The sequence below is a fragment of the Urocampus carinirostris genome, chromosome 18, assembly GCF_059441175.1.
Source record: "Urocampus carinirostris isolate Australia breed hairy pipefish chromosome 18, RoL_Ucar_1.0, whole genome shotgun sequence".
Taxonomy (NCBI): domain Eukaryota; kingdom Metazoa; phylum Chordata; class Actinopteri; order Syngnathiformes; family Syngnathidae; genus Urocampus; species Urocampus carinirostris.
Window position 1 is genome coordinate 31,359,187 of NC_142366.1, and position 24,587 is coordinate 31,383,773.

Below are 24,587 nucleotides of genomic sequence, written 5' to 3' on the forward strand. Positions count from 1 at the left end.
TTCACTTTTGCAAAAGTTAGACTTTTAGTTATTCAACCACAAAACAAATGTCAGTCATGTTATTCTACGAGAACATTATTAAACACATTGGCAAAATTCATAGTTTGACACATGAAACAGACAAGACATACCGTTTCATAGTTAAGTCTTCTGTTTTAGAGGACAGGACAAGGAGGCTTTTCGGTGTCTTCTATAGAATCAACCTTCCTACTAAGAATCTGTAGTTCCTGAAATGGAACATTGGAACATTGACCAGTCATAGATGGAACATTGACCAGTCATAGATGGTGATTGATCGATGGTGAAACTGTCCTAATGGACACCAGCGTACACCTTAAAACATTAATAGAGGCACGTGGTTTTTCTGACAAAAGATCATAAAATAAGACTCAATTGGCACTTCATTTTAAAAGAAAATAAAGAGTGCTTTTTGTGGCATCAGTCTGATTGGTTGTGCTAGTTTTCAAGGAGGCCCGGGATTATTGGGGGGCTTGAGGTCAAATGAGTTGAAGAAGGAGGCAACTTGGTCAGGTAACTCAGCCAGCACGCTTTGGGCGAGAGCAGCAGGTCCTGCCTGAAATCACAAAGTGAAAGCATAAAGACTTGCCCGGATGGTAAAAATAACAAAATTATATCGCCGTTAATGTGGACAGGAAGCCCCCGTGATCTGCCAAAAAAATAGGCTTCCATTCCATTTGGAAAAATGACTTTTTCCAGCCCTGGCTTGCAGCAATAATAGACCCGCATAACGGATCGCAGCCGCATGGGTGCTGTTCATTTTAGGACCCCACCCAAAGTAATAGTCCACTCAGGATAATGGATCATGGCCAAAACCCTGCATTTTTTTAAGGCGGGCCACAATGGCACGCTTTTGCTGCCGAACCATAATAAAGGGAAAAAATGGGTTGGCGCCACAGCCTTGCATTTCATTTTAGGCTGGTCAGAACGGAATGCTTCGCGACAAAAGTGGCTTCTGCCGGGGGCAGCAATATTAGATTGTGAATGATGAATATTGCGCCGGCCTGGTGCTGTTCAATGTAGGCGAAAAGCACGGAAAAACAGGGCTGCCATGCATTATACAAGTTTGTTCATTGGACCCCCGCTATCAGAAATAGTTGATAGGGGATAATGGATCATGGCCAAAACAGTGCAGTTCATTTAAGGCGGACCACGCTTTAGCTGCTCGAAACACCCACCCACCCCCCTCAAAAAAGCGCTTTGGCAGACCATGTTCTCAGCAAGCTGACCAGAGATAATGTATTGCAGCCAAAACCTTGCGTTTCATTTTAGGCTGTCCAGAAAAGTGGCTTCTGATGGTCGCCGCTTGCAGAAATATTGGTAAGGGCGTAATGGATCAGGTTGCACAAGTACAGTTCCGTTTGGGCGGATAATTAACACAAAAGAGATGCCATGCTCGACAATAGTACGCACTGAGGGTGCTCACTCGTAGCAATAGGCAATCAGGTGTAATGGATGGCAACCGCACAAATGTAGTTTTTGAACGGAGGGAACAGCAACAAAATGCCACCCAGTCTGACAAAAGTGGGTGCTGCTGGTACTCACTTAACTGATATGCAATTGGGTATAACGGATCGCAGCCGCACAAGTGTAGTTCACTTTTGAGTGGAGGGAACAACCACAAAATGCCGCCCAGTCTGACAAAATTGGGTGCTGCTGGTACTCGCTCAAGCGATATGCAATTGGGTATAACGGATCGCAGCCGCACAAGTGTAGTTCACTTTTAAATGGAGGGAACAGCAACAAAATGCCGCCCAGTCCGACAAAAGTGGGTGCTGCGGGTACTCGCTCAAGGGATATGAAATTGGGTATAACGGATTGCAGCCGCACAAGTGTAGTTCACTTTTAAACGGAGGGAACAGCAACAAAATGCCACCCAGTCTGACAAAAGTGGGTGCTGCTGGTACTCACTTAACTGATATGCAATTGGGTATAACGGATCGCAGCCGCACAAGTGTAGTTCACTTTTGAGTGGAGGGAACAGCAACAAAATGCCGCCCAGTCCGACAAAAGTGGGTGCTTGCCGGTACTCGCTCAAGCGATATGCAATTGGGTATAACGGATTGCAGCCGCACAAGTGTAGTTCACTTTTAAACAGGGGGGGACAGCAAAAAAGCGCTGTCAGGCCAGACAAAAGTGCACTATGCCGGTCCCCAGACCCACCGATACGCAACTGGTGACTGCTTGCAGCGATATGATATTGGGTATAATGGATCGCGGCATCATGACTGCAGTTCACTTTTTGGTGGATGGAATGGCCAAAAAAGGCTGACAGGTCAGAGAAAAATCCACTCTGCCGGCTCCTGCTTGCAGCAATATGCCATTCAGGATAATGTACTGCAGCCGCTAAATAGCGAGGGATTACAGTATAGCACTCACATTTTGGAACTGCCTGAAAGGAACAAACTGGACGATATCCCTCATGGCGGTCTCGCCCGAAGCCGAGCGCAGCAGCCCGTCGTCCGCGTCCAAGAACTCCATGGCGCCGAAGTCGGCCTTGCCCACTCCCACGATGATTACCGACATGGGCAAGCGCGAGGCTTTGACGATAGCGTCTCGGGTCTGGTCCATATCGGTGATCACGCCGTCCGTGATGATGAGGAGCACAAAGTATTGCTGGAGAACGACCGGGCGAAATTGAAATCACTCAAAAAGTTCTGTGAGCAAATTTCAAAGAATATAGAAGGAAACTCACAGAAGCAACCCGTTGCTGTAAGGCCTGGCGGGCAAATTGTGCGGTGTGGTTGATGACCGGGGAGAAGTTTGTAGGGCCATAGAGTTTCACTTGCGGCAAACACTGCTGGTAAGCCTGGATGACCCCTGCGATGCCTTCATGACACATACAAATATGAAGTGAAACTGACTCCGGAGCAAATTAGTACGGGAAATATGGCACTAAAATGGCATTTGCTATTGAAATATTTTAATGTTCTACCACTATACAAATTACCTATCTAGGAATTAAACAATGCAATTTATCTTCATAATACCATTAACAATAAGGATAACCTTTATACACCTAAAAGGTTTCCTTTGTTTTTTGATGTAATTTATGGTCTAAAAGATAGATAGATATCTAGATAGATAGTTGTCTAGATCCCTAGATAGTTGTCTAGATAGATGTATAGATAGATAGATATCTAGATAGTTGTCTAGATAGATAGATGTCTGGATAGATGTCTAGATAGGTAGATGTCTAGATAGGTAGATGTCTAGATAGATAGATGTCTAGATAGATAGATGTCTAGATAGATAGATAGATAAATATAGATAGATAGATGTCTAGATAGATAGATGTCTAGATAGATGTCTAGATAGATAGATAGATAGATAGATAGATAGATAGATAGATAGATAGATAGATAGATAGATAGATAGATAGATAGATAGATAGATAGATAGATAGATAGATAGATAGATAGATAGATAGATAGATAGATGGACGTGTTGATATAGATGAAAATAAATATAAATATAACTGATGAAAATATCACAAGAATATTATTCCCAAAATGTTCTTGTAATGCTGTTTTTTTATTCTAAATGTATGAAAAGAAAGCTGCTATTTTCTGCTGTGTTGAATTGTATTTTATTATTACTATTTTCAAGAAATATATTAACGGGTTCTGGAGAAAAAACGTTCGAACACCACTTTTTTTTTTACAATAATAAAATGAATTACCTTCACAAAACGGATTTGAAGGGTTGAAGTTAACCGCAAACTCGTGGCTGACCTGCAAAAAAAGGAATTTCATTTATCTGGTGTGACCTAGTGGGATATTGCAACCATGCTTTTCTCACCTGCCACGTAGGAGGAATTTGCGCTCCGAACCCCAACACGGGAAACATCTTATCACTAAAGATGTAAGGGAAATTATAGTTTGATTACAGTTTGAATGTGCCTTTGTATGATTTCATCCTCACAAGTGGCTAAAAGAAGATAAAGATTATATCCAGGTGCTGTTTGTATTCTTGTAACAATTGTATTCTTTTGGGGCCCGTTCACTATTAATCAAGATGGCCTTCGCTTTGGTGCTAGGAGGTGCCGGGAAGCCTGCTCAAGAGTTTTCCTCGCTACATTCCTTTCTTGTCTTTTCCTTACTGCTCATTTATTATGCTCACACGCCATCTAGCGTTTAAACAATCATTTAAACAATGTAATATCACCCAGAATGGCTCAGTTCTCCATTCGGGCCACGGTCCTGTGGAATGCTCTTCCCACTAAGATTCAATCTGCAACCTCAGTGGAACTGTTTAAAGCTAGGCTTAAAACACACTTCTATTCTATAGCATATGAATAACCTATATTTCATGTTGACAATACCTGTGTATTATTTGTGCAGTCCATTCTCAAAGGTTTCTTCATCTTCCTCATGTTGAGGTTTTTGAGTTTTTCCTTGCCCTCATGTAGGTTTTAGATCAGGGGATGGTGTCAAAATAGTCTGTGGTTTGCAATAGTCTGTGTAGCCCTTTGAGACTCTTAGTGATTAAGGGCGTCACACCTGACTTGACTTGTTTTCTGTCTAAACCAATCAGATTATTTTCCCGTATGCATGTGACTTTGCTTAAGCCAATCAGATGTGTTGTTCCACTCCTGAGCTTTCCAATAAATGAGTCTTTAGCCATAAGCGAAGTATGATTCCTTCCTGAGCCGATTTTGGAAGCACGCACCTCAGATGGAAGGGGCTATCAAAAACCTAAATTTCCGACTCAGAGTGTTTTCTTTTCTTCATCCGAATAATAAGTTTTAACCTTGATAAAGAGAAATACAACAGCAGTTTCAGTAAACAAATTGCACCGCATCCTTTCTTCTTCTATCAATCTATCTACCTTGGTCATATCCCTCAAGAGGTGTGACCGACAGCAAGACAAACACGTATACAAAAACAAGGAAAGAAAAAGAGGAAAAATTAGCAAAAACACAAAAAAATTGACCACGGCCAACCCAAATGCCCAAACAAGTTAAGCACCTCGGCACCCAAGTTGGTTACGCTTTCGTCCCTCCAGATGAACACCAGAAAGCGGCCATGTCACTCGGGTCAGGGTGACACAACACACTCTTTTGTTCAACAGCTTTCACTGGTTTACCCCTGCCGTATCATACAGGTGCCCAGCCCATCCCTTACAAGGCGTCCAAACATCCCACTATCCTTTCACAATCATTCCTATCACCAACAAGAGCTCTAGCTTCCATTATATTTAGACCTCTTTCCTGCAGAGCACTCATAACACCATCCATCCACGTCAATCACGGCCTTCCTCTTGGTCTCCTTCCATTTACTTCTGCTCTGTAGATCCTCTTCAACATTTGCTCCTCATCCATCCTCTCCATGTGTCCAAACCATCCGAGTACTCTCTTATCCACACGCTTGCTAGGTTCCACTACTACTCCAGTTCTGTTTCTCACAATTTCATTTCTCAATCTATCCAATCTTGTCACTCCTAACATCCATACTCATAATCTTGTTGCTCATCACTCTCCTCAGAGCACCCAAAGCCTTGCTTCCTTGATTCACGGCAAGGCAAAGAAAGGGGGGGCGGGAGATCGAAAGGTCTCGCAAACCCTAGTTGTAGGGTCACTAAATGTGAGAGGATGTGGAAGTAAAGCGACCGAGTGGAAAAAAGAGGAGATCGGAAGGATGCCCTCCTTCTTACCTGTCATAATCTTGGATGACATTCCCCACTGCCGTGATAGCCGAAAGGTACTCGTTATAGCCGTGAGGGTGGATGTAATGAAGGGAAGTCGGAGAGGTCGGATTCCCGTTGGAGCCCGTGAAGTCGATGGCGATCTGATTACAGTAAATAAAAATTAGAAGGATGCTATTGGAGCGACAAAGATGCAAAATCGAACTCACGGTGAAGTTAAACTGACAGCCGCCGAAAATGTAATCGAGGAACGTGTACTCCTTTACAATCTGCGAGAGTTGGTCACAAGGTGCAAAAATCACTCACAAAAATAAAGATAAGAGCAGATTTTGAAAACACAGACCTTGCATTGTTTGATGACGATAATACCAGAGTTTTTGTAGCTTTTCTTACTCTGCTTCTTCTTCCTATTGATGCATTCAAACTCAGCCTGAGGAGGGATAATGGAAAACATGAAACTGAAATCCACAATGTCGGGGGTGTGAGCGCCTAGCTTACCGCGTACGTTTGAGTCGCCTGCTGGATTTGGCTCAGCGTGGCCTGAAAGGATCCGATCAAGTTATGGGAGCCGTTGTTCTTGTAGTCAAAGCAATCGATCTACAAAAAAAAAGAAAAAAAACTGCTGGCATCGATATTTAAAAAATAAAATAAAATAAAAAATAAAGATGTCGCCAGTAAAGGATTTTATACGATTGACTACAAGTTACATGTATTCCATTTAATGTAATAAAGATATTTACTGACTGTGCTTTAATTCAATGTACAATAAATGGTCAGGGCAGGCTGTGTGAAATGATGTTTTGTCTAGGAGACTCATGATAACAGGACGCGTGGGTGAGCTGACGCAGAACGACCAGGCGCTGTTGTGGGAGAACCAGACATTTTAGCCCGCCCATGGGAGGAGCCGAAACGCTATCATGCGGGGAGAAGATGACCAATAAGAGAACGCTAAAGTTAGCTACAGATGACACATAGCCAATAGGAGAATAGTAGGATGTCTTTGCTTTGTTTATTGAAATGTATAAATGATCCTTGGCAATTCGGATGGGGGCCGTCTCCTGTTTAATGCACTTAGATCGGCTGTTAGAAAGGATAAACAACCCGCCCCCATGTGGAAATGCCGGCTCCTGGTCATTTTCTCCCTCAAAACGAGCGCGCATAATTGTAGGTCGTGTTTGGTTAATGGAGTCAGATAACTAATTCGAACATTTTGGTAAGCGGTACATTTTGATAGTTTAAATACCAACACCAGCTACTACGTTAAAAGGAAACTGATGCTACTGTTATTTACTTTAAAGTCATTCACTGCTGGCCAAATAAAATACATATCACGGGCACTCGTTGAGTTCAGTGCTTTATAAAACAAATACAGTAATCCCTTTTTTCCTGCAGTTAATAGGGACCAGTTCAACAGCAGGGCCCTACATATTTCACTGGTTTACCCCTGCCGCATCATACAGGTGCCCTGCCCATTTCCTTTCTTGTGTCCCGTTTCATCTGGAGGGACAAAAGCATGACCGACTTGGGTGCCGAGGTTCTTCACTTGTTTGGGTGTTTGGGCATTTGGGTTGGCCATGGTCCAAAACATTCTGTGTGTGATTTTTTTTTGCTACTTTTTTCCCTTTTTTATTTTATTTGTTTTTTTATGTGTCTGTCTCTGTCTATCGAGGAATATGACCAGGGTAGATGGGTAGATAGATAGATAATAGGGACCAGAACCCCAGCAATAGGCAAAAAAAACTGCAAAGTAATCACCCCTCCAGACCCATTTTTAGCAGGTGACCTGTCAGCCCCCACTCACAGCAATTGTCGACAGGGGATAATGGCTTATTGTTCATTTTAGGCAAAAAGAACTGAAAAGAAAGAGCTGTCACACTATTTATCTACATACCAAGGCCATATCCCCCTAGTTTGATGTGGCTAGAGTCAAGAACACACTCATATTCACCGAATATTCACTATGTGGGGTCTAAATCGACTTCTTACATGTTGAGGGAGAGCTATTTTAAAAATTGGCAAACGCTAAAAAAGATACACCAGGCATTCGACTTTTTACAACTGCAGTTGGAGAGGGGGGGGGCCATGAGAGGAGGAATTTACCCGCGCCCGTCTCCTGGCCCCGCTCCTTAACTCTGGGGGCCCTTGCCCCACCAAACCGTATTTTATTTAAGTAGAACAAAGACAAAGAAAGAAACGCCCCTTTGGGCGGTACCAATATTTTAAACAGAAACGTGATACCATCTGGTTAGAAATACACACTTTTGAGGAAATAGTTTAAGCCCACTTTACAACTCCACTTCGCTCTTCCCAGCATGACACTGAACATTAAGCCCACAGCACAACAAGGGGTGAGTTGCTGTGCCGTGCAACCCTTCATCAGGAGAGCCGACACACATGACACAAATTCTCTCGCTGGGCCCCCGCTCTCGACAATAGTCAACAGGGAATAATGGATCGCAGTTGAAACAGTGCAGTTCATTTTAGGCGGTACAATGGCAGGCTTAAGCAATCTGAAAAAAAAAGATGTGATCTGCCGGGCCCTGTTCTCAGCAATAGTCGACGTGGGATAATGGATCATGGCCACGAGGTCCCATTTTGTTTCCCGCCAGCCGGGAAGGCAGACCCCCTGACAAAAGTGCCTTCCAATCGCATCTATATGCGTTTGGGGATAATGTATAGCGGCTGAACAAGTACAGTTCCATTTTTGGTGGTCAGAACAGCAACAAAGCCGCAAGGCCTGACGATAATGCACACTACTGGTCCCCGATTGGGGATAATGGAATATTTTTGGATCAGAAATGCACTGAGGTTGTGAAGGTAGAGAGGGGTTACAGTGAAAATTTGATATTGCCTGGAAACTTTTGCCAGAAAACCTCAGCCAGCACCAGTCATACCTTGATAGATTTCTCCACATCACCTCCACAAAGTGCCTGAATTGGGATCTGACAAGGTTTCCAGACTGGATTCAGGTTGTATTTCACCACCTAATCAAACACACAATTAGTACAAAAGTCTTAAAAAAAACATTATAAAAACTAATGGAAAATCAAATTAACCACCGACTATTTTTTAATTATTTAGACGTCTTTTTGTCCCAAAAAAAAAAATCACATTTATATATTTTGTGATATAAAACCTGGAAAACTGTCGGTCATTATTTGGAAAATACCATATTATACAATTAAGAAAAACTGTGAAAATAATATCCATATTGTGGGCCACAGCATTACCTAAATTGTATTTAGCAATACAATATAGCAGGGGTCGGCAACCTATGACACGCGTGCCAGAAGTGGCACGTGAAGGGTTAATGCGAGATTACGGCAAAATAATCCTGATTATTTTTTCAAAATGCGCATTTTTACCTGAAATTTAAACATTTCCAGTTGTGCGCCGTGTTGTTTAGAGGCTTTACGGTAGCGCCCCTCCACTTCTGCTCCGTGTGCGACTCGCAGAAGAGAAATCCGTGTTTTGACCCAGCCGCAGAAACACCGGCGCGCGATAAATGAATGAATAATGACAGCTCCTTCAGCGAAAAAATCTCGTTCTTTGACTGACGACTGGGGGCTTGTTCAAAAAATAACTGTGCTGTTTGTGCATTATGCCTCGAGAGCGTCGTACTTCGCGCATCAAGTGTTAAACGTCATGACGAGATGAAACATGAACATAATTTCAAGGATTAGTCTGACATGGCGTAGACATTAAAACACGCTGTGTCCAGGTACGGCAAACAAACACAGACCCTAAAAACCTTTGTCACTGTTAAAAACACCACCGCTGAAGCAAGTTATCACATTGCTCACTGCATAGCAAAGCACGGAAAAACATTTATATCTGAGACCAAATCAGTTGTCATTTCTGTTGCACTTATTTTCAAGTAGCCTTCTGCCTTGTTGCTGTTATTTCAAGTTTTGATATTTTCTGCAAGAAGATATCATTGATGAATGGTATGGTAGCTGTCCATATCAATTGTTTTTGACTGTAATTCATTGTTGATAAAGAATGGTTGATTCAGGTTGATTCTTGTGGTAAAAAGTTGAAGTCATGGATATCTACAGGCCTCTCCACATGTTGCTCACTTTATTTTTTTAGTTTATTGATGAACAAGAATAGTGGAAGATAAATTGGTCAGTTATACGATTTCAATGTCTATCCATGTTGTATACTCGGACTGGTGTAAAATGACAGCTCTGTTGGATATAAAAAAAAAAATCGTTGTGCGAGTCATTAATCTCGCAGTGTTTGACCTTGTTTGACCTGTGAAAAGTGATGGGTCCCGGGGACTCGCATGCTCAAAAATCTATGGGTCCCAACAGAGATCAATGGGTCCCCAAAATTTAGTGTTAAATGTAAATCTGCGACAAATATATAAATAAATATATACATCTATATATTCATTCAGTTTTAATCATCACACTTAATTGATAATACAAAGCAGTTATCACTTCGATTTTTCAGTTCACAAAAATATTGTACATTATACAAAATAATATTGCTGATATGTTAGTCTATATATTCATGCAGTTTTAATCACTTCAGATTTTTCAGTTCATATATTCTTGGTAATGCCTTCTCAAGGTCCAATTGCAGCAACGGAATTTCCATAGCTAATTTGTGGTTTTCATTGTCGTCATGCCGATCCAATGTGCTTTTCTGAAAGTTCTATTGCGAAATTATTTATGCAATTCAGTTTTTTTGTCACGCTGGGTGCACGCATCACAGAACATGTAGCCCCAATTATCATCCTCCTCATAGCGTAACCAGGAATAAAATTGAGTCCATTTTGGCAGAAAAGTCCTTTTCTTGCTAGGAGTATTCTTTTGTTTATGTTCTTTTGTCGAATCGTTTGCTTCAAAACACGTGTTTTCCTTGCCTTTGCGGTCTTCCGAAGAATTTCTCTGCCGTTTTTTCGTTCCGGAATTATTGTCGTTACCACTTTCTGTGTTATTTTTCGACTTATTACCGACACTCAAAAAATTACCATTTTTTTGTTGATTTGCACCTAATACCAACTGTTTTTACGGAGGCATACTTCTCTCTTACTCGACAACCACCAAAACAATGACGTCATCTCGAAGCAACGAGATCTTGTTTGCCGAGATCGGCGCGAGACCAAAACAACAATGGCGGATCTGCCTGACGAAAAGTTTGGAGTGCGGTAAATCTTTGTTCAAAAAAAGTAATCGGGTAATAATGACAATTTGGTGTCAAAAAATCCCGGGGACCCGCGTTAATTTGACTCAACGTGTCCCCAGCAAAAATGATGCGTCTCGGACGCAGGGACGCGGGCAAACGAGAACACTGATCTTGATGTGGCACACTGATTTACAAGGAAATTTGGAAGTGGCACTCCTCACCGAAAAGGTTGCTGACCCCTGCAATATAGGAACTAAAATGCAACCATTGTTAATTTATCCCCCCCCAAAAATCAACAGATTAATCAAAAATAACTCTAATATGAGGCTAACTCTACCCCGTATACCTCTGTCCTGTGAGCTAACCGCCATCCAGTTTCCGTCTCCTTGTAGAATTCCAGAAATGGGTCGGACTTGCCAAAAAAGCTCTGAGGTTTTCAAGCAAACACGTTACTTATGGTTTCATTTTTGGGATGTTCAATTTGGAAAAAGCATACCATCTTGTCCAGTTTGCGAGCTGCCATTTCAAAGCGCACCACTCTGTTGTCTGTTCTTTCTTCTGCGTGGATCTGTTCATAGATTGATTGTGTTGATTGATAAGAATAATTTTCCTATTTAACACCCCTTCTCCGAAAAGGAATATTTACAGTCATGGTTCCAGCTCCAGCGGGTCTCTTATCTTTCATGACAAGCCGTTTGGTGTGATTCCTCGAAGACACGACCTATGGGGAAAGAATAGAATGATGCATTTTCTTCAAGTGTATAATAATTCACTGCTTGAGGTTGTGGTCGTTTAGCAGTGTCTGAAACTCATGAGAAAAAGTTAGCGGACACCGGGGCAGGCAAAGCTGAAAAGTTGCCTGCCCAGCCACAATGTTGCCTGCCCCAATTTTCACAACTTTCTTTTCTCTCCATTTTCCAACATTCATTTCTGGTACTGTGAATAAAAATAGTGTGACGATGAAATACAATCCGAACACAATAAGCCGACTCGTCGCAAAAAGAAAAAAAAAAACATTGTTGCCAAGTAATAAGGATTGATAATCAGAATATATAACAGAACAATTTAAAATTAAGTTTATTATAAATCTACTTATAACATTGCATGTATATGACGTGGCTGTTTTCCATCTTCCATCAGTATGTACCTGTATTGACTCATCTTCATTCATGCAATGTTTGCGTCGTCTGCTACAAGCCACGTGAACTCCTCTTTCCACGATGCTTTTAATGTACGTTTACGTTTCGTAGCGTCATAAATTGTGTTCGCTTCTTTTGAATCTTCTGGGGTTGAGGTTTCGGCTTGATTCCTAACCACTTTTCCATTTTTCCTGTGTTCTCTGTGCGTCTACTTTGGAAAATGATATGTAAATGCACGACCTTATTACGCTTCGGAGAGTCCGGAAGCACGAAGTTATTCGATGCAGGCTTCCCATTGGCTGCAGAGTACGCAAATTGCCGAACGAAACGAAATTTTCAAACCAAACAAAGATTTTTGAATCGGAATAATACAAACGTTTGTTTGAAAAAAAATCCTTCATTTTATTTTCTTTGGTTTTTTTTTTTCTTTTTCTTGAAAAAGTTGTGGGCCACCCGGGTGGAGACGTTTTGTCAAAGTCAAAGTTGTTCGCCCGTCGTAAAAGATGCTTGCCCCGGAGCAGACGTTATTTCAGACACTGTCGTTTACAATGGAAATGAAGCGTATAAATTTGAAGAAGACACAGTGTGGAAGCCTGGAGGATAGCACTTCTCAAGATTTGCAAGCTTATTTCCATATTTTGGATAAATTCCAGCCAGCAACAAAATATAAAAGTGACTGAAAAGAGGAAATATCAGGTGTTGGTCAGAGCTGCTGTAAGTGGCAGGCATGAAAATGGGTCAGGGTGGGAAGGGTCTGGAGGAAATACCTTATTTATTTGTGTATAACGCGCACCCCTAATTTTTTAAAGAATATCAGCGTAAAATTTTGTTTGTCCTTTATTCCGCTCAAACTAAGCAATAAAAGTGACAAACTTTATTGAATACACGCAGCCATAATTCTAAAAATGTATTGACTATGAACACCATACCAACCATAAAATGTATAATTTATTCATTTCATGTCCCATCAAAGTCCGATTTGTTATAATAAACACCAAAGAATTGTACCCCTAGGCGTGCTTTATATCTTTCAGGACGACTTTCTTTTCTCTCCATTCTCCAACATTCATTTCTGGTACTGTGAATAAAAATAGCGTGACAATGAAATAAAATCTAATGGTCATTACACACTAATAAATACAGTAACTCCTGCCCGCGCAAACTACACTGGTTTTAATCCAGTCTGGGAAATGTCACGATATCCCTCTCCCAACCTCAAAACATTTTCTTTGCGGATCCATACAATTCAATTTTGCCTTAAAAATGGTGAATTTCTCCTAAAGGTGAGAGATATTTATGCCTGAAGTGTATAACATTGGCAGCCAGTGGAAGAAGCAACTAAAAGACCAGTAAAAGATTGCAAGAGCTTGAATTTGTCCAGTGTCTGATCCCCGCCAAGTGGCTAACATGAGTGGCTAGAGAAGGAAACAGTGAAAAAGGGTCAAAGATGACAAATGATATACGCCTGATAAATGGGACTCAGCGTGGAAGCCAGGTGAAACTGAAGAGCGGAGCAGCTAACAATAAACCAAAACCTGCAGCCAAGAGACTTACAGTGGCTAGAGAAGGAAATAATGGAAAACCGTTGTGAATGTCCGAATGATGAGAGTCGACGACTTTCACATGCAGGGCTCAGAGGTGGAAGGTAAGTGGCTGTTGAGTGCTAAAATCACCACAAACTGCCTTCGCAAAATCGTTATTCGTTCCTCCGTAGAAGCAAGATGGTAAAATGTATTTAATAGGGAAGATAAAGGGGTAGGGGAAAATAAGCATCTACTTCTGACTACCCCTTTTCAAACATGTTAAGTGACATTGTTTTTGTCCTATTTTTATTTTAATGTTCGAAATAAAAGTTTTCAAACAGGTTAGTTTCTTTAAAGGTTGTCCCTTGTTGTCATTACCAGTTTCTAAGCCGGTGACTCAAAAAAGAAAATCTACTTTACTTTTTACTCATCGTTTGAATAATTTTATTGAATCGAATGACGTATTTTAGGCCACCACACACGGGGGCTTTAATGCCAACGTTTGTAGAATCTCACCTGTCCCAATGTGCATTCCAGTTCCCCCAAGAAGTCAGCATCTCGCAGACTGCAGTTGTCGTTGTCGTCGATGTCAAATACTTCGAATTTCAACTTTTGCACCGTCTCAAAGTGGTAGTCGATGACGAATTCCTTGGAAAACTTCGGGTTCAGGCAGTTCATGATTCTCTCGGTGCGACCGATCTGGAACGAATAATGGATTTCGAGCGCCTCTTTTCACGGTTTCATGCAACGGGAATCAACACCGGAATAATTTTTATCTGAATATACATCAAGCTGCAGAATCCACTCTTTGGCGGCCATTTTGCTTCTTATTGACAACTGAAAATGAAATGTATATATATATATATATATATATATATATTATAATATATTGTATATATAAAATAATATAATAATATAATTTATAAATGTATAACACCCTATATATATATATATATATATATATATATATATATATATATATATATATACATATATATATATAGACATTTATAAATATATAATATCTTATAGATGTCTAGATAGATGTCTAGATGTCTAGAGGGAGACAGAGAGAGACAGAGAGAGACAGAGAGGGACAGGGAGAGACAGAGCGAGAGGGACAGCAAGAGAGAGAGTGAGAGAGAGCGAGAGAGAGAGAGAGAGAGAGAGAGAGAGAGAGAGAGAGAGAGAGAGAGAGAGAGAGAGAGAGAGCGAGAGAGACAGCGAGAGACAGATAGATAGAGAGAAAGAGAGAGATAGATATTGTAGGACAAAAGGGAAAACGGCAGTTTGTTCTGAACATGGATTAAGCTCTGTATTTTAAATAATAGTTTCATTTTTTAATGTATTAGTTAGAAAACATGAGCGCAATTATCAGCAAAATCTTGCGTCAAAAATAAATACAATGATTATTTTTGACAATACTTTTTGCTAAAAAGGGAAAAATAATACCTGTAATTAGCCGAATATTCTAATACCTGATACGTTTGCTTAGTGTAAATATGGTAATTATGTTATGAGTGGAAATGTTAAAGAGCAAAATAGGAAAAATAATACCTCAATTGTTTAAGAAGTTGCCCTTGGATGCGAGACAATAAGTACCGTAAATTCCGGACTATAAGCCGCTACTTTTTCCCCAAACGTTCAACCCTGCGGCTTATTCAGTGATGCAGCCAATTTATGTCATTTTTCTAACGGCCGCCAGCGGCGCTCGAGTGTTGCTACCATTAACTGCCCTGTCACAGGCAGAGTTTGGGATGAAAGCTATATTATTATTGTTAAAGCTTTGAAAACTCTCTCGGTGTACCGTCTTTCTTTGTAAATATGTGTAACCATGTATAATATGTATTTGCAACTGTATATTTTTGTAATGTATTTATTCGTAGTTATTTTGGACACTTATTCTGATAAGTCTTGCACTGATCAATTAAAAAGAAGGGGCGTAACAGACGCGGGGGATGACGGGAAGTGGGGACCGGTAAAGGTGAGTGTTTGTGGACACGGCAGACAATAGTGGATCTATATTTTTCCCACCCTTACCTTGGGAATATACACTTTTTTTCCTTGGATTACTTTTAACGGGACCCGGACTCTGCAGGTCTGCATCAAATCTTAACTACTGGTATCATTTTCCGTTAATTTGCCGGCTGTGGTTTATGAACTGTGTACTTTATGTTCGGTTAAAATCGCGGGACTCAAAGTAGGGGTTTGGGTTAATTTTGTGATTGTGTTACATGTTTTAAAGTGGGCGCGTGCGGCTTATATACAGGTGCAGCTTGTGTAAGTACAAAGGCGATTATCCTCTTAAAATGTGGTGGGTGCGGCTTATAATCAGGTGCGCTCTATAGTCCGGAATTTACGGTAACTGGGGTAAGAAGACAATTAACACTTAGTTACATTTGCCGTTTGTGATATATTTATGACTTAAGATTTATGACGGTAGAAACAATTGACTGACCTCCACCCAGGAGCTCCCAGACGTGCTCATGTACATCACGCACTGGGGGTCGGACTTGGACAGGACATCCATGTCCAGCAGATTCTCGCAGGAGATGCTCAAGGCCACCCTGGTGACACAATCCGGGACCCCGGACCCGGGGATTCTGACTCCTGCCATCGTGATGGATTCGCACGCACGAGACCTGAAAGAGGATGAGAACGAGGAAAGAAGTTAAAGCTGGGAATGGCCTATTGAATTAGGGTGCAGGAATACAGCTTTGGAAAATACCAGTGTCTGAAACTCGTGAGAAAAAGTTACTGGACACCAGGGCAGACAACTCTGAAAGGTTGCCTGCCTAGCCATAAAATGCCTGCCCCATTTTTCACAACTTTCCTTTCTCTCCATTTTCCAACATTCATTTCTGGTACTGTGAATAAAAATAGTGTAACAACGAAATAAAATCCAAACACAATAAGACGACTGACTCATCACAAAAAGAAACAAAAAAACATTGTTAGATAGATAGATAGATAGATAGATAGATAGATATAGATAGATAGATAGATAGATAGATAGATAGATAGATAGATAGATAGATAGATAGATAGATAGATAGATAGATAGATAGATAGATAGATAGATAGATAGATAGATAGATAGATAGATAGATAGATAGATAGATAGATAGATAGATAGATAGATAGATAGATAGATACTTTGTTCATCCCCGAAGGGAAATTCACATTTCCAGCAGCATCCCTGAGCTGAGAACAATCGAGAACAATCGAAAATAACACGGGAACTGTTGTTGCCAAATAATAAGGATTGATAATCAGAATATATAATTTAAAATGAAGTTTATTATAAATCTACTTATAACATTCATTGCAAGTATATGACATCGCTGTTTTCCATCTGCCATCAGTATGTACCTATATTCACTCGTCTTCATTCATGCAATCTTTAAGTTGGGTCGTCTGCTACAAGCCACGTGAACTCCTCTTCCACGATGCTCTTAAAGTACGTTTACGTTTCGTAGCGTCATCAATTTTGTGAGCTTCTTTTGAATCTTTCTTCTGGGGCTGAGGTATTGGCTAGATTCCTAACCACTTCTACATTTTTTTGTGTTCTCTGTGCGTCTACTATGCAAAACGACCTTATAAGGCTCGGGAAAGTCCGGAAGCACGAAGTTAGTCGATGCAGGCTTCTGATTGGCTGCCGAGTATGCAAATTGCCAAACAAACTGAAATTTCCAAATTGAACGAAGATTTCGAAATCCTATTAGTCGGCATCATATTTTTACATTTTTGACCCAAAGAGCCATAATAGTCAAGTCATGTTTATTTGTATAGCCATTAATGAAAAGGAGTCTCAAAGGGCAGCACAGACCACAGATTATTGCAAACCACAGACTATTATGACACTACCCCCTGATCTAAAACATACATGAGGGCAAGGGAAAAACTCAAAAACCTCAAGTCAAGTCAAGTCATGTTTACTTGTTCGGCCTTTAATCACAAGGACTCTCAAAAGGCTGCACAGACCACAGATTATTGCAAACCACAGACTATTATGACACCATCCCCTGATCTAAAACCTACATGGGGGCAAGGAAAAACTCAAAACCTCAGCATGAGGAAAATGAAGAAACCTTGAGAAGGGACCACACACGATGTAATCTTAAGAGAACCTACGTGAATTGTATTGATCCGAAATTTTTTGAGGTGGGGAAGAGGATATTGTGAGAGTTCCCAGACTGTTTAGTGTGTTTGAATTTGAATCAGTTAAATTCACGCCTCCATGAGTACTGTATTTATTCTGTTTAACGCGTATTAAATAATAGCAAATTATTTTGATTTTTTTTCGGGGTTAGAGAGTCATACCACATATCTTAAGACAAAGTTCAACATAAAAATAATATATTATTATTTAATCAATATATGTCTAACGTATGTCTTATTTTAATATATTTATGCTATATTGTGTTGCATTATTTTAATATTTAGTAGAACATTTTTATCAGATCATTGTACACATTGTATTCATTCATTGACTTCTTTGGGCAGAAATTTTAAATATTGGCAAATAAGAAAAATGAAAAAGAGAGAAAGAGAAAACGAGAGAAAGAAGTGTGCTCTATGTGCAGAGATCCGCCCACCCTATAGCTCACCCAACCAAATTATATGTATTGCACCTAACCATTGATTTTTCAGTGCAGCTTTGGCTTTCTCCGTGCCTGATCTACAAGTTTATATCCCCACCATACGGCATTTCACCAGTACAATGTCGTATCCCGGAGATCTACAGTAGCTCAATATTTAGTTTGGGGGCTTTGCCCTAGGCGACAACAAACCTAGCTACGCCACTGAGAATGGTATACTTTGAACCTGGACTAAATTCCATTTTTTTTGTCATTTTAGTGTACTTTTTGGCCTCTTTAAGTTAATGACTGTCGTACTTTCTGTGTCCGGTTTAGCCAAAATAGATATATTACATGTGAATAAACGAAATGTAACGACCGTTATTGTCAACTTTTCCTCAGTGTTATCTTAATTCGGCTATCACGTGACATTGCGAAAGCAGCTTTTGGAATCTCTGAGCTCATAATTCCAACTTTTTATGTAATATAATATACTTTTTACATAGTACATAAACAATATTAACAAGTTTTAGTAAAAAGGCACTGAAGTATTTAACTAAGAAAATGTAACTTTCCCTCGTGTGAAGTCAACTCGTTTCCCGTCTCGACAGTTGGGCTCACCCTTCGACGGGGATATATACAACGGGGACATTTTAGCAACATAGGTTGAGTTCTTTTAAGAAACACAATATTTAGTGCGACATAAAAATCCATAACTTATGGAATATTAATATAGTTTTTCGACTGTTAACTCACGTTAAAAAGCAGCGGCGAAGAAAAAAAGCTTCAGTCGTCGTGGGCGGTGCCCTCGGTGCGCTCGTTTTTCATCCCAGGGTGGTTTTACTCCACTTACATCGTTTCACTACACAGCAGGGAAAAAAATCCACTAGGAAAAATATTGACGAACAAACGCACCATAATTATTACACAAACAAACAAACAAACAAATAGTAAGAAGTCAACATTTCTAAGAAAGGACGTTGGTGTATTTAAAATAAGTGTAATTATTTAATGATATTTTAAAAATAAGAATAAAGTCAAGAAGTTCAAGCTTATATCAAATCTTATCAAATTACTCCAGCACCGCTAAAAAAGATCCGGTTAGAAAAATAAAATCGTAAAATAAAATATTTAAAGATAATTTCGTTTCCTGTTTTGTTTATTTTAAATGTGTTGGAATAGAATAGAATGATCTTTATTGTCATGATGCAATAGTACAGAACAACAAAATTATTTGATTTATCTTAAATGGGTTGTGTTGGTCTATATTTCTTTATTTATTTTCCTATTTTACAACTCATTTTCTAAAATTGAAGCACCGAAACAATAGTTGAAAGACTGAAAACGTGTATACTGTATTATAAAATAATAAAAACATTTAAAATGAGAAAAAAATGAAAAATCTTTAATAGCATATTCTTATATTGCATATTTCTTTATATTTATTGAACAAGAATATGAAATTGTATATATACAGAAATTATATACTATCAGGGTTGGGTAGGGTTACTTGAACTTGATTACTTTCAATTACTTTTGGATTACTCCAATACCAAATATGCTAATGAAAGACAAAAGCAACTAAATATGAATAAAATGATGACTCACAACACGTGGTAAGCTTTCTCTCCTGGCTTTGATCTCTTTGATCTCCGGCAAAACGAACATAAAATGCGACAGAAACCAAATGAAAATAAATCCAAACAGCTTGCCAACATCATTTTTGCCGTTCCATGTATTCCGTTACTCCCCAAGCCTGCACAAAATTTAGTCATTTTATTCGTATTTAGTTTATTTGGTCTTTTATTAGCATATTTGGTATTCTAGTAATCCTAAAGTAATTGAAAGTAATCAAGTTAAAGTTAGAATGTGTGTGTCGTGCCCCATTCTGACTGGAGGGCGATGACCTATCACCCTTCTCCCAAGCTTCAAAGGACTATTGGGAAATTTGCATCAACACGGCGCGGACCAATCAGCCAGAGGCTTGATCATGGGACGGGAACAGTTCATCGCTATGTGTCATAAAAGGGGCAACCCGGAAGCCCCCGTCGCTCTCTCCTACACACGATTGTAATTGGCAAGGAAGAAAGATGTGTTCAACCCTTTGATCCCGGTAAATAAATAAATATGTGGACTATACTCGGCTCAATCACTTCTCCGACTTCTGGGCATGCTCCAACTGTAAGGGTTTGGACAAGAAACGTGAAGTGTCTTCGGAGTTCAGATTTCAGTTTAAGAAATGTGAAAACCTTAGAATACAAACAGTTTGTGGTTGTGATGTTTCATGACACAATGAATATGCTTAGTTTATGAAAACCGGTTTTCAAAACTGTTGAGAACTGTACCTTGACTTATCAAAAAAATAAGATCAGGAGGTGGAGCGCTCGTCTAGGGATTAAGACACATGTGTCAAACATCCGGCCCAGGGGCCGGATTAGGCCCGCCTAGGGTATTAATCCGGCCCGCCAGACGTCACTGAGAGAAGCGAGAGAGAAATGAGCTGCAGTTTTAAATATGTCCGCCAGGTGTCGTCAAAGCCAGGTGGGACTAAAGCTCTATCTCTTTCGATCTCTCTGTTTCTTTTTTTTTTGTTATTTCAGTCCTTCTTTTTTAAATCTTTTTTTTTTCTTACTTTCTTACATTATCTTTCCATTTCTTCCACTCTCTCGCTTTCCCTTACTTTTTCACACTCACTCTTTCTCTCTTTGACTCTCTCCCTTTCACTTCTAATTGTTCTTTGTTCCTTTCTCTTCCTCTCTTTTTTCTATATTATGCTTTCTATACATCTCCCCTTTTCTTTCTCTTTCCCTCTCTCTTTCTCTCTCTCTATTTTTCTCTCTCTTTTTGATTATTTCAGTCCATCTGTCTTTTTTTTCTCTTTTTTTCTGTCTCTCTTACCTTTTCTTTCCTTTTCTTTCACTCTCTTGCTTTCCCTTTCTTTTTCACACTCACTCTTTTTCTCTATCTCTCTGACTCTCTCTCTTTCACTTCAATTTTTTTCTGTTTCTTTCTCTTCCCCTCTTTTTTCTATATTAGGCTTTCTCTATTCCTCTCCCCTTTCTTTTTCTTTCTCTCTCTCTGACTCTCTCCCTCTCTTTTTATTATATCAGTCCTATCTTTTTTTTCTCTTTCTTTCTTACCTTCTCTTTCCATTTCTTTCACTCTCTCGCTTTCCCTTTCTTTTACAGACTCACTCTTTTTCTCTCTCTCTCTTTGACTCTCTCCATTTCATTTCTAATTTTTCTGTTTGTTTCTCTCTTCCTCTCTTTTTTTCTATATTATGCTCAATCACTGTCTCTCTTTGTCTCTCTCTCTCTCTCTCTCTCTCTCTCTCTCTCCCTTGTTTTCTTTATCTTTCTCTCTTTCTCTTTGTCTCCCTCTCCCTTTCTTTTATATATACTAGGGTGGCCCCCGTGACATTTATTTCCTAGCATGTGGCCCTCAGCTAAAATGAGTTTGACACCCCTGGATTAAGAGGTCGCAGGTTCGATTCCCGGCTCCTCCGTGTTATATGTCAAAATGTCCTTGGACAAGACACTGAATCCCTAATTCCCCCAATAAGCAGGTTGGCGAGTTGCATGGCTGCACGGCCGCTATTGGTGTGTGAGTTTGTGAGAACGGGTAAGTGTGAAGCGCATTGTAAAGCGCTTTGGGAGGTCTTCAGTGACTTGAAAAGCGCTATAGAAATGCAGACCATTTTTTGCACATGCAAGAGAGAAGCATCATAGGCAAAATAATGATAAATAGAAGCTTTATTCACTGTTTACATTCGGAGGCTTCAACTTGTACGAATTAAAAAAGGACGAGACTTGCTCGGGCAGCTCGGCCAGGACGCTGTGCGTGAGAGCCACGCTGTTCCCCTGCGAAGACATTTCATCCTTTTCTTAATTTGTGCTTTGAATTCAGCTCAAATGTGTACAGCTGGTTCAAAATACGGCAGCGAGACCTTTGGCTTAGAAGGTTTGAGCATATACCCCAATTTTAGTTAACCGTGTCATGTTTACGATGTGACTTTAAGGTTCTGTTGCTATTCAGAGTTTGCATGGATTTGCCCCCTCTTCTTATCTTTCTGATTTAGTCATACCCGAAACAGAAAATCCGGGTCTACTTGTGCCCTTTTTTATCCTCCAAAATCCTGCAATTAGAACCATATACAGGGTAGGATATCGGGATCATACTCATATTTCATTCCTGCAGTCCAAATTATTAAAATTGGATGATTTAGTAAAATGTTTCACTTTACAATTGTTATTTAAGGTCAACAAAAACAGTGCCAGAAAACATCGAAGAATTATTCACCCGGAAAGAGGGGAGTTATAACTCAAGGGGCTGTAGTAAATTCAAAATCCCAAAGGTGAGAACCACCAGGAAAAGTGTGTGTGTGTCTGTGTGTGGAGTCAAACTTTGGAACAATTTACAAGACGAGTTCAAACGTTTGCTTTATTCCGATTTTCGAAATCTTTGTTCGGTTTGGAAATTTTGGAATTTGGCTTCTTTTGGAAATTTGCATACTCCGCAGCCAATCAGAAGCCTGCATCAAATAACTTCCGGACTTTCCCGAGCGTTATAAGATAATTTTTCAAAGTAGACGCACAGAGAACACAAGAAAAATGGATAAGTGGTTAGGAATCTAGCCAAAACCTCAGCCCCATAAGAAAAATTCAAAAGAAGTGAACATAATTTATGACGCTACAAAATGTAAACTTGCATTAAAAGCATCGTGGAAAGAGGAGTTCACGTGGCTTGGAGCAGACCACCCAACGCAAACATTGCATGAATGAAGATGAGTCAATACAGGTACATACTGATGGCAGATGGAAAATAGCGATGTGATATACATGCAATGAATGTTATAAGTAGATTTATAATAAACTTCATTTTAAAGTGTGGTTCTGTTATATATTCTGATTATCAATCCTTAATACTTTGCAACACTGTTGGTTTCTTTTTTTGTTTTTTTTGCGATGAGTTGTCTTATTTTGTTTTAAGTTGTGAAAAATGGGGCAGGCAACTTTATGGCTTGTGTCCGCTAACTTTTTCTCATGAGTTTAAGACATTGGTAATCTACTGCCACCTACTGATATGGATGAATGTTACAGTTAATTGGCTGATCAATGGAAGAAAGATATGCTATTTTGCAAAAATAAAATTAAAGCAATTTCCTGCAACAAACTAAATAAAGGGCTCATGGCACAATGCTTGAAAGACATTGCTCTAGCATCATCTATTGCAGCTTGGTCATCCTGGAAGGGGGATTACCTCATGTGCGGTCCCTTCTCAAGGTTTTTTTATTTTCCTCATGTTGAGGATTTTGGGTTTTTCCTTGCCCTCATGTAGGTTTTAGGTCAGGGGATGGTGTCAAAATAGTCTGTGGTTTGCAATAGTCTGTGGTCTGTACAGCCCTTTGAGACTTTGTGATTAAGGGCGTCACAAATAAACAAGACTTGACTCGACTTGAGGTTTTTGAGTTTTTCCTTGCCTGCATGTAGGTTTTAGATCAGGGGATGGTGTAGTAATAGTCTGTGGTTTGCAATAGTCTGTGGTCTGTGCAGCCCTTCGAGACTCTTTGTGATTAAGGGCCAAACAAGTAATGATGGCTTGACTTGACTTGAGGTTTTTGAGTTTTTTCTTGCACGCATGTAGGTTTTAGATCAGGGGATGACTTTTTATGATAAAGCACAATACTAATACTGTAAATGTGTTGAGGATTTGGGGTTTTTCCTTGACCTCATGTAGGTTTTAGATCAGGGGATGGTGTCATTATAGTCTGTAGTATGCAATAGTGTGTGGTCTGTGCAGCCCTTTGAGACTCTTTGTGATTAAGGGCCAAACAAGTAATGATGACTTGACTTAAATTGACTTGAGGTTTTTGAGTTTTTTCTTGCCCGCATGTAGGTTTTAGATCAGGGAATGACTTTTTATGGTAAAGCGCAATACTAATACTGTAAATGTGACATGACTTCACTGGCTACTCACGCAGAAACTCCTGAAAGGCACAAACTGCACAATGTCTCGTGCAGCAGCTTCCCCGGTCGGAGAAAGCAGAAGTTTGTCGTCGCTGTCCAGGAACTCCATTTCGCGGAAGTCGGCCCCGCCCACGCCGACGATGATGATGGACATGGGCAAACGGGACGCTTCCACGATGGCGGTTCGGGTCAGGTCCATGTCTGTGATGACGCCATCCGTGATGATAAGCAGCACAAAGTATTGCTGAACAAGAGAACGAAAACATCGGGAAATGTATCGGTGAGCTTTTGGGGATTTTCAGATACTGTAATTTCCGCACTAGAAGGTGCACCAGATTATAAGGCTGTCCCGTTTTTGCTCCAGTCTGTCTCCGGCTACGACCTGTTTTGATCCCGACCACGTCTGCTCTCCCGACCTGGCTAATGACCTGTTTTTGATCCCGACTACGTCTACTCTCCCGTCCCGGCTTATGACTCGTTTCCGACCCAGACCACACCTTGCTCTTCCAGTCCTGGCTACCGACCAGTTTTTCTGTCCCTGACACTGCCATCGCTCGCTACGGAAGATCCACATCTGTG

At 40.2% G+C, this 24,587-nt stretch overlaps 2 protein-coding genes across 4 annotated transcripts in view; both read right to left on the minus strand.

Moving 5' to 3' along the window:
- Positions 1 to 18,859, minus strand: LOC148348814 (copine-3-like). The gene is made up of 16 exons (XM_088322667.1): positions 18,799 to 18,859; positions 15,921 to 16,104; positions 13,979 to 14,161; positions 11,447 to 11,521; positions 11,297 to 11,368; positions 11,147 to 11,227; positions 8,559 to 8,648; positions 6,163 to 6,261; positions 6,008 to 6,094; positions 5,874 to 5,933; positions 5,674 to 5,807; positions 3,820 to 3,874; positions 3,701 to 3,752; positions 2,714 to 2,847; positions 2,398 to 2,634; positions 1 to 574 (listed from the first exon to the last, which is right to left on the minus strand). The coding sequence occupies exons 2-16, from the start codon at positions 16,077 to 16,079 to the stop codon at positions 464 to 466; spliced, it is 1,629 nt and encodes a 542-aa protein (XP_088178793.1). The 5' UTR covers positions 16,080 to 16,104; positions 18,799 to 18,859; the 3' UTR covers positions 1 to 463.
- The window catches only part of LOC148348815 (copine-3-like), an 18,108-nt gene continuing 12,330 nt past the window's right edge, over positions 18,810 to 24,587 (minus strand). For 2 of the 3 annotated variants that reach the window (XM_088322669.1, XM_088322668.1), the window contains 2 exons: positions 24,019 to 24,252; positions 21,777 to 21,902 (listed from right to left, as the gene is read on the minus strand). In XM_088322669.1, coding sequence (XP_088178795.1) covers positions 21,795 to 21,902; positions 24,019 to 24,252 — 342 coding nt within the window. In that variant the 3' untranslated portion in view covers positions 21,777 to 21,794. Of the gene's footprint in view, positions 18,905 to 21,776; positions 21,903 to 24,018; positions 24,253 to 24,587 lie in introns of those variants that run through there. The other variant, XM_088322670.1, reaches the window with a different exon arrangement.

Bases quoted from the DNA above. Each gene is read 5' to 3' on its own strand.
- LOC148348814 (XM_088322667.1), bottom strand. From the start codon at position 16,079: ATGGCAGGAGTCAGAATCCCCGGGTCCGGGGTCCCGGATTGTGTCACC. The intron at 11,522-13,978 runs GTGAGATTCTAC...CTTTCCCCATAG, and splicing joins TGGAATGCACATTGGGACAG to GTCGTGTCTTCGAGGAATCA. The intron at 6,095-6,162 runs GTAAGCTAGGCG...ATCCCTCCTCAG, and splicing joins AGGCGACTCAAACGTACGCG to GCTGAGTTTGAATGCATCAA.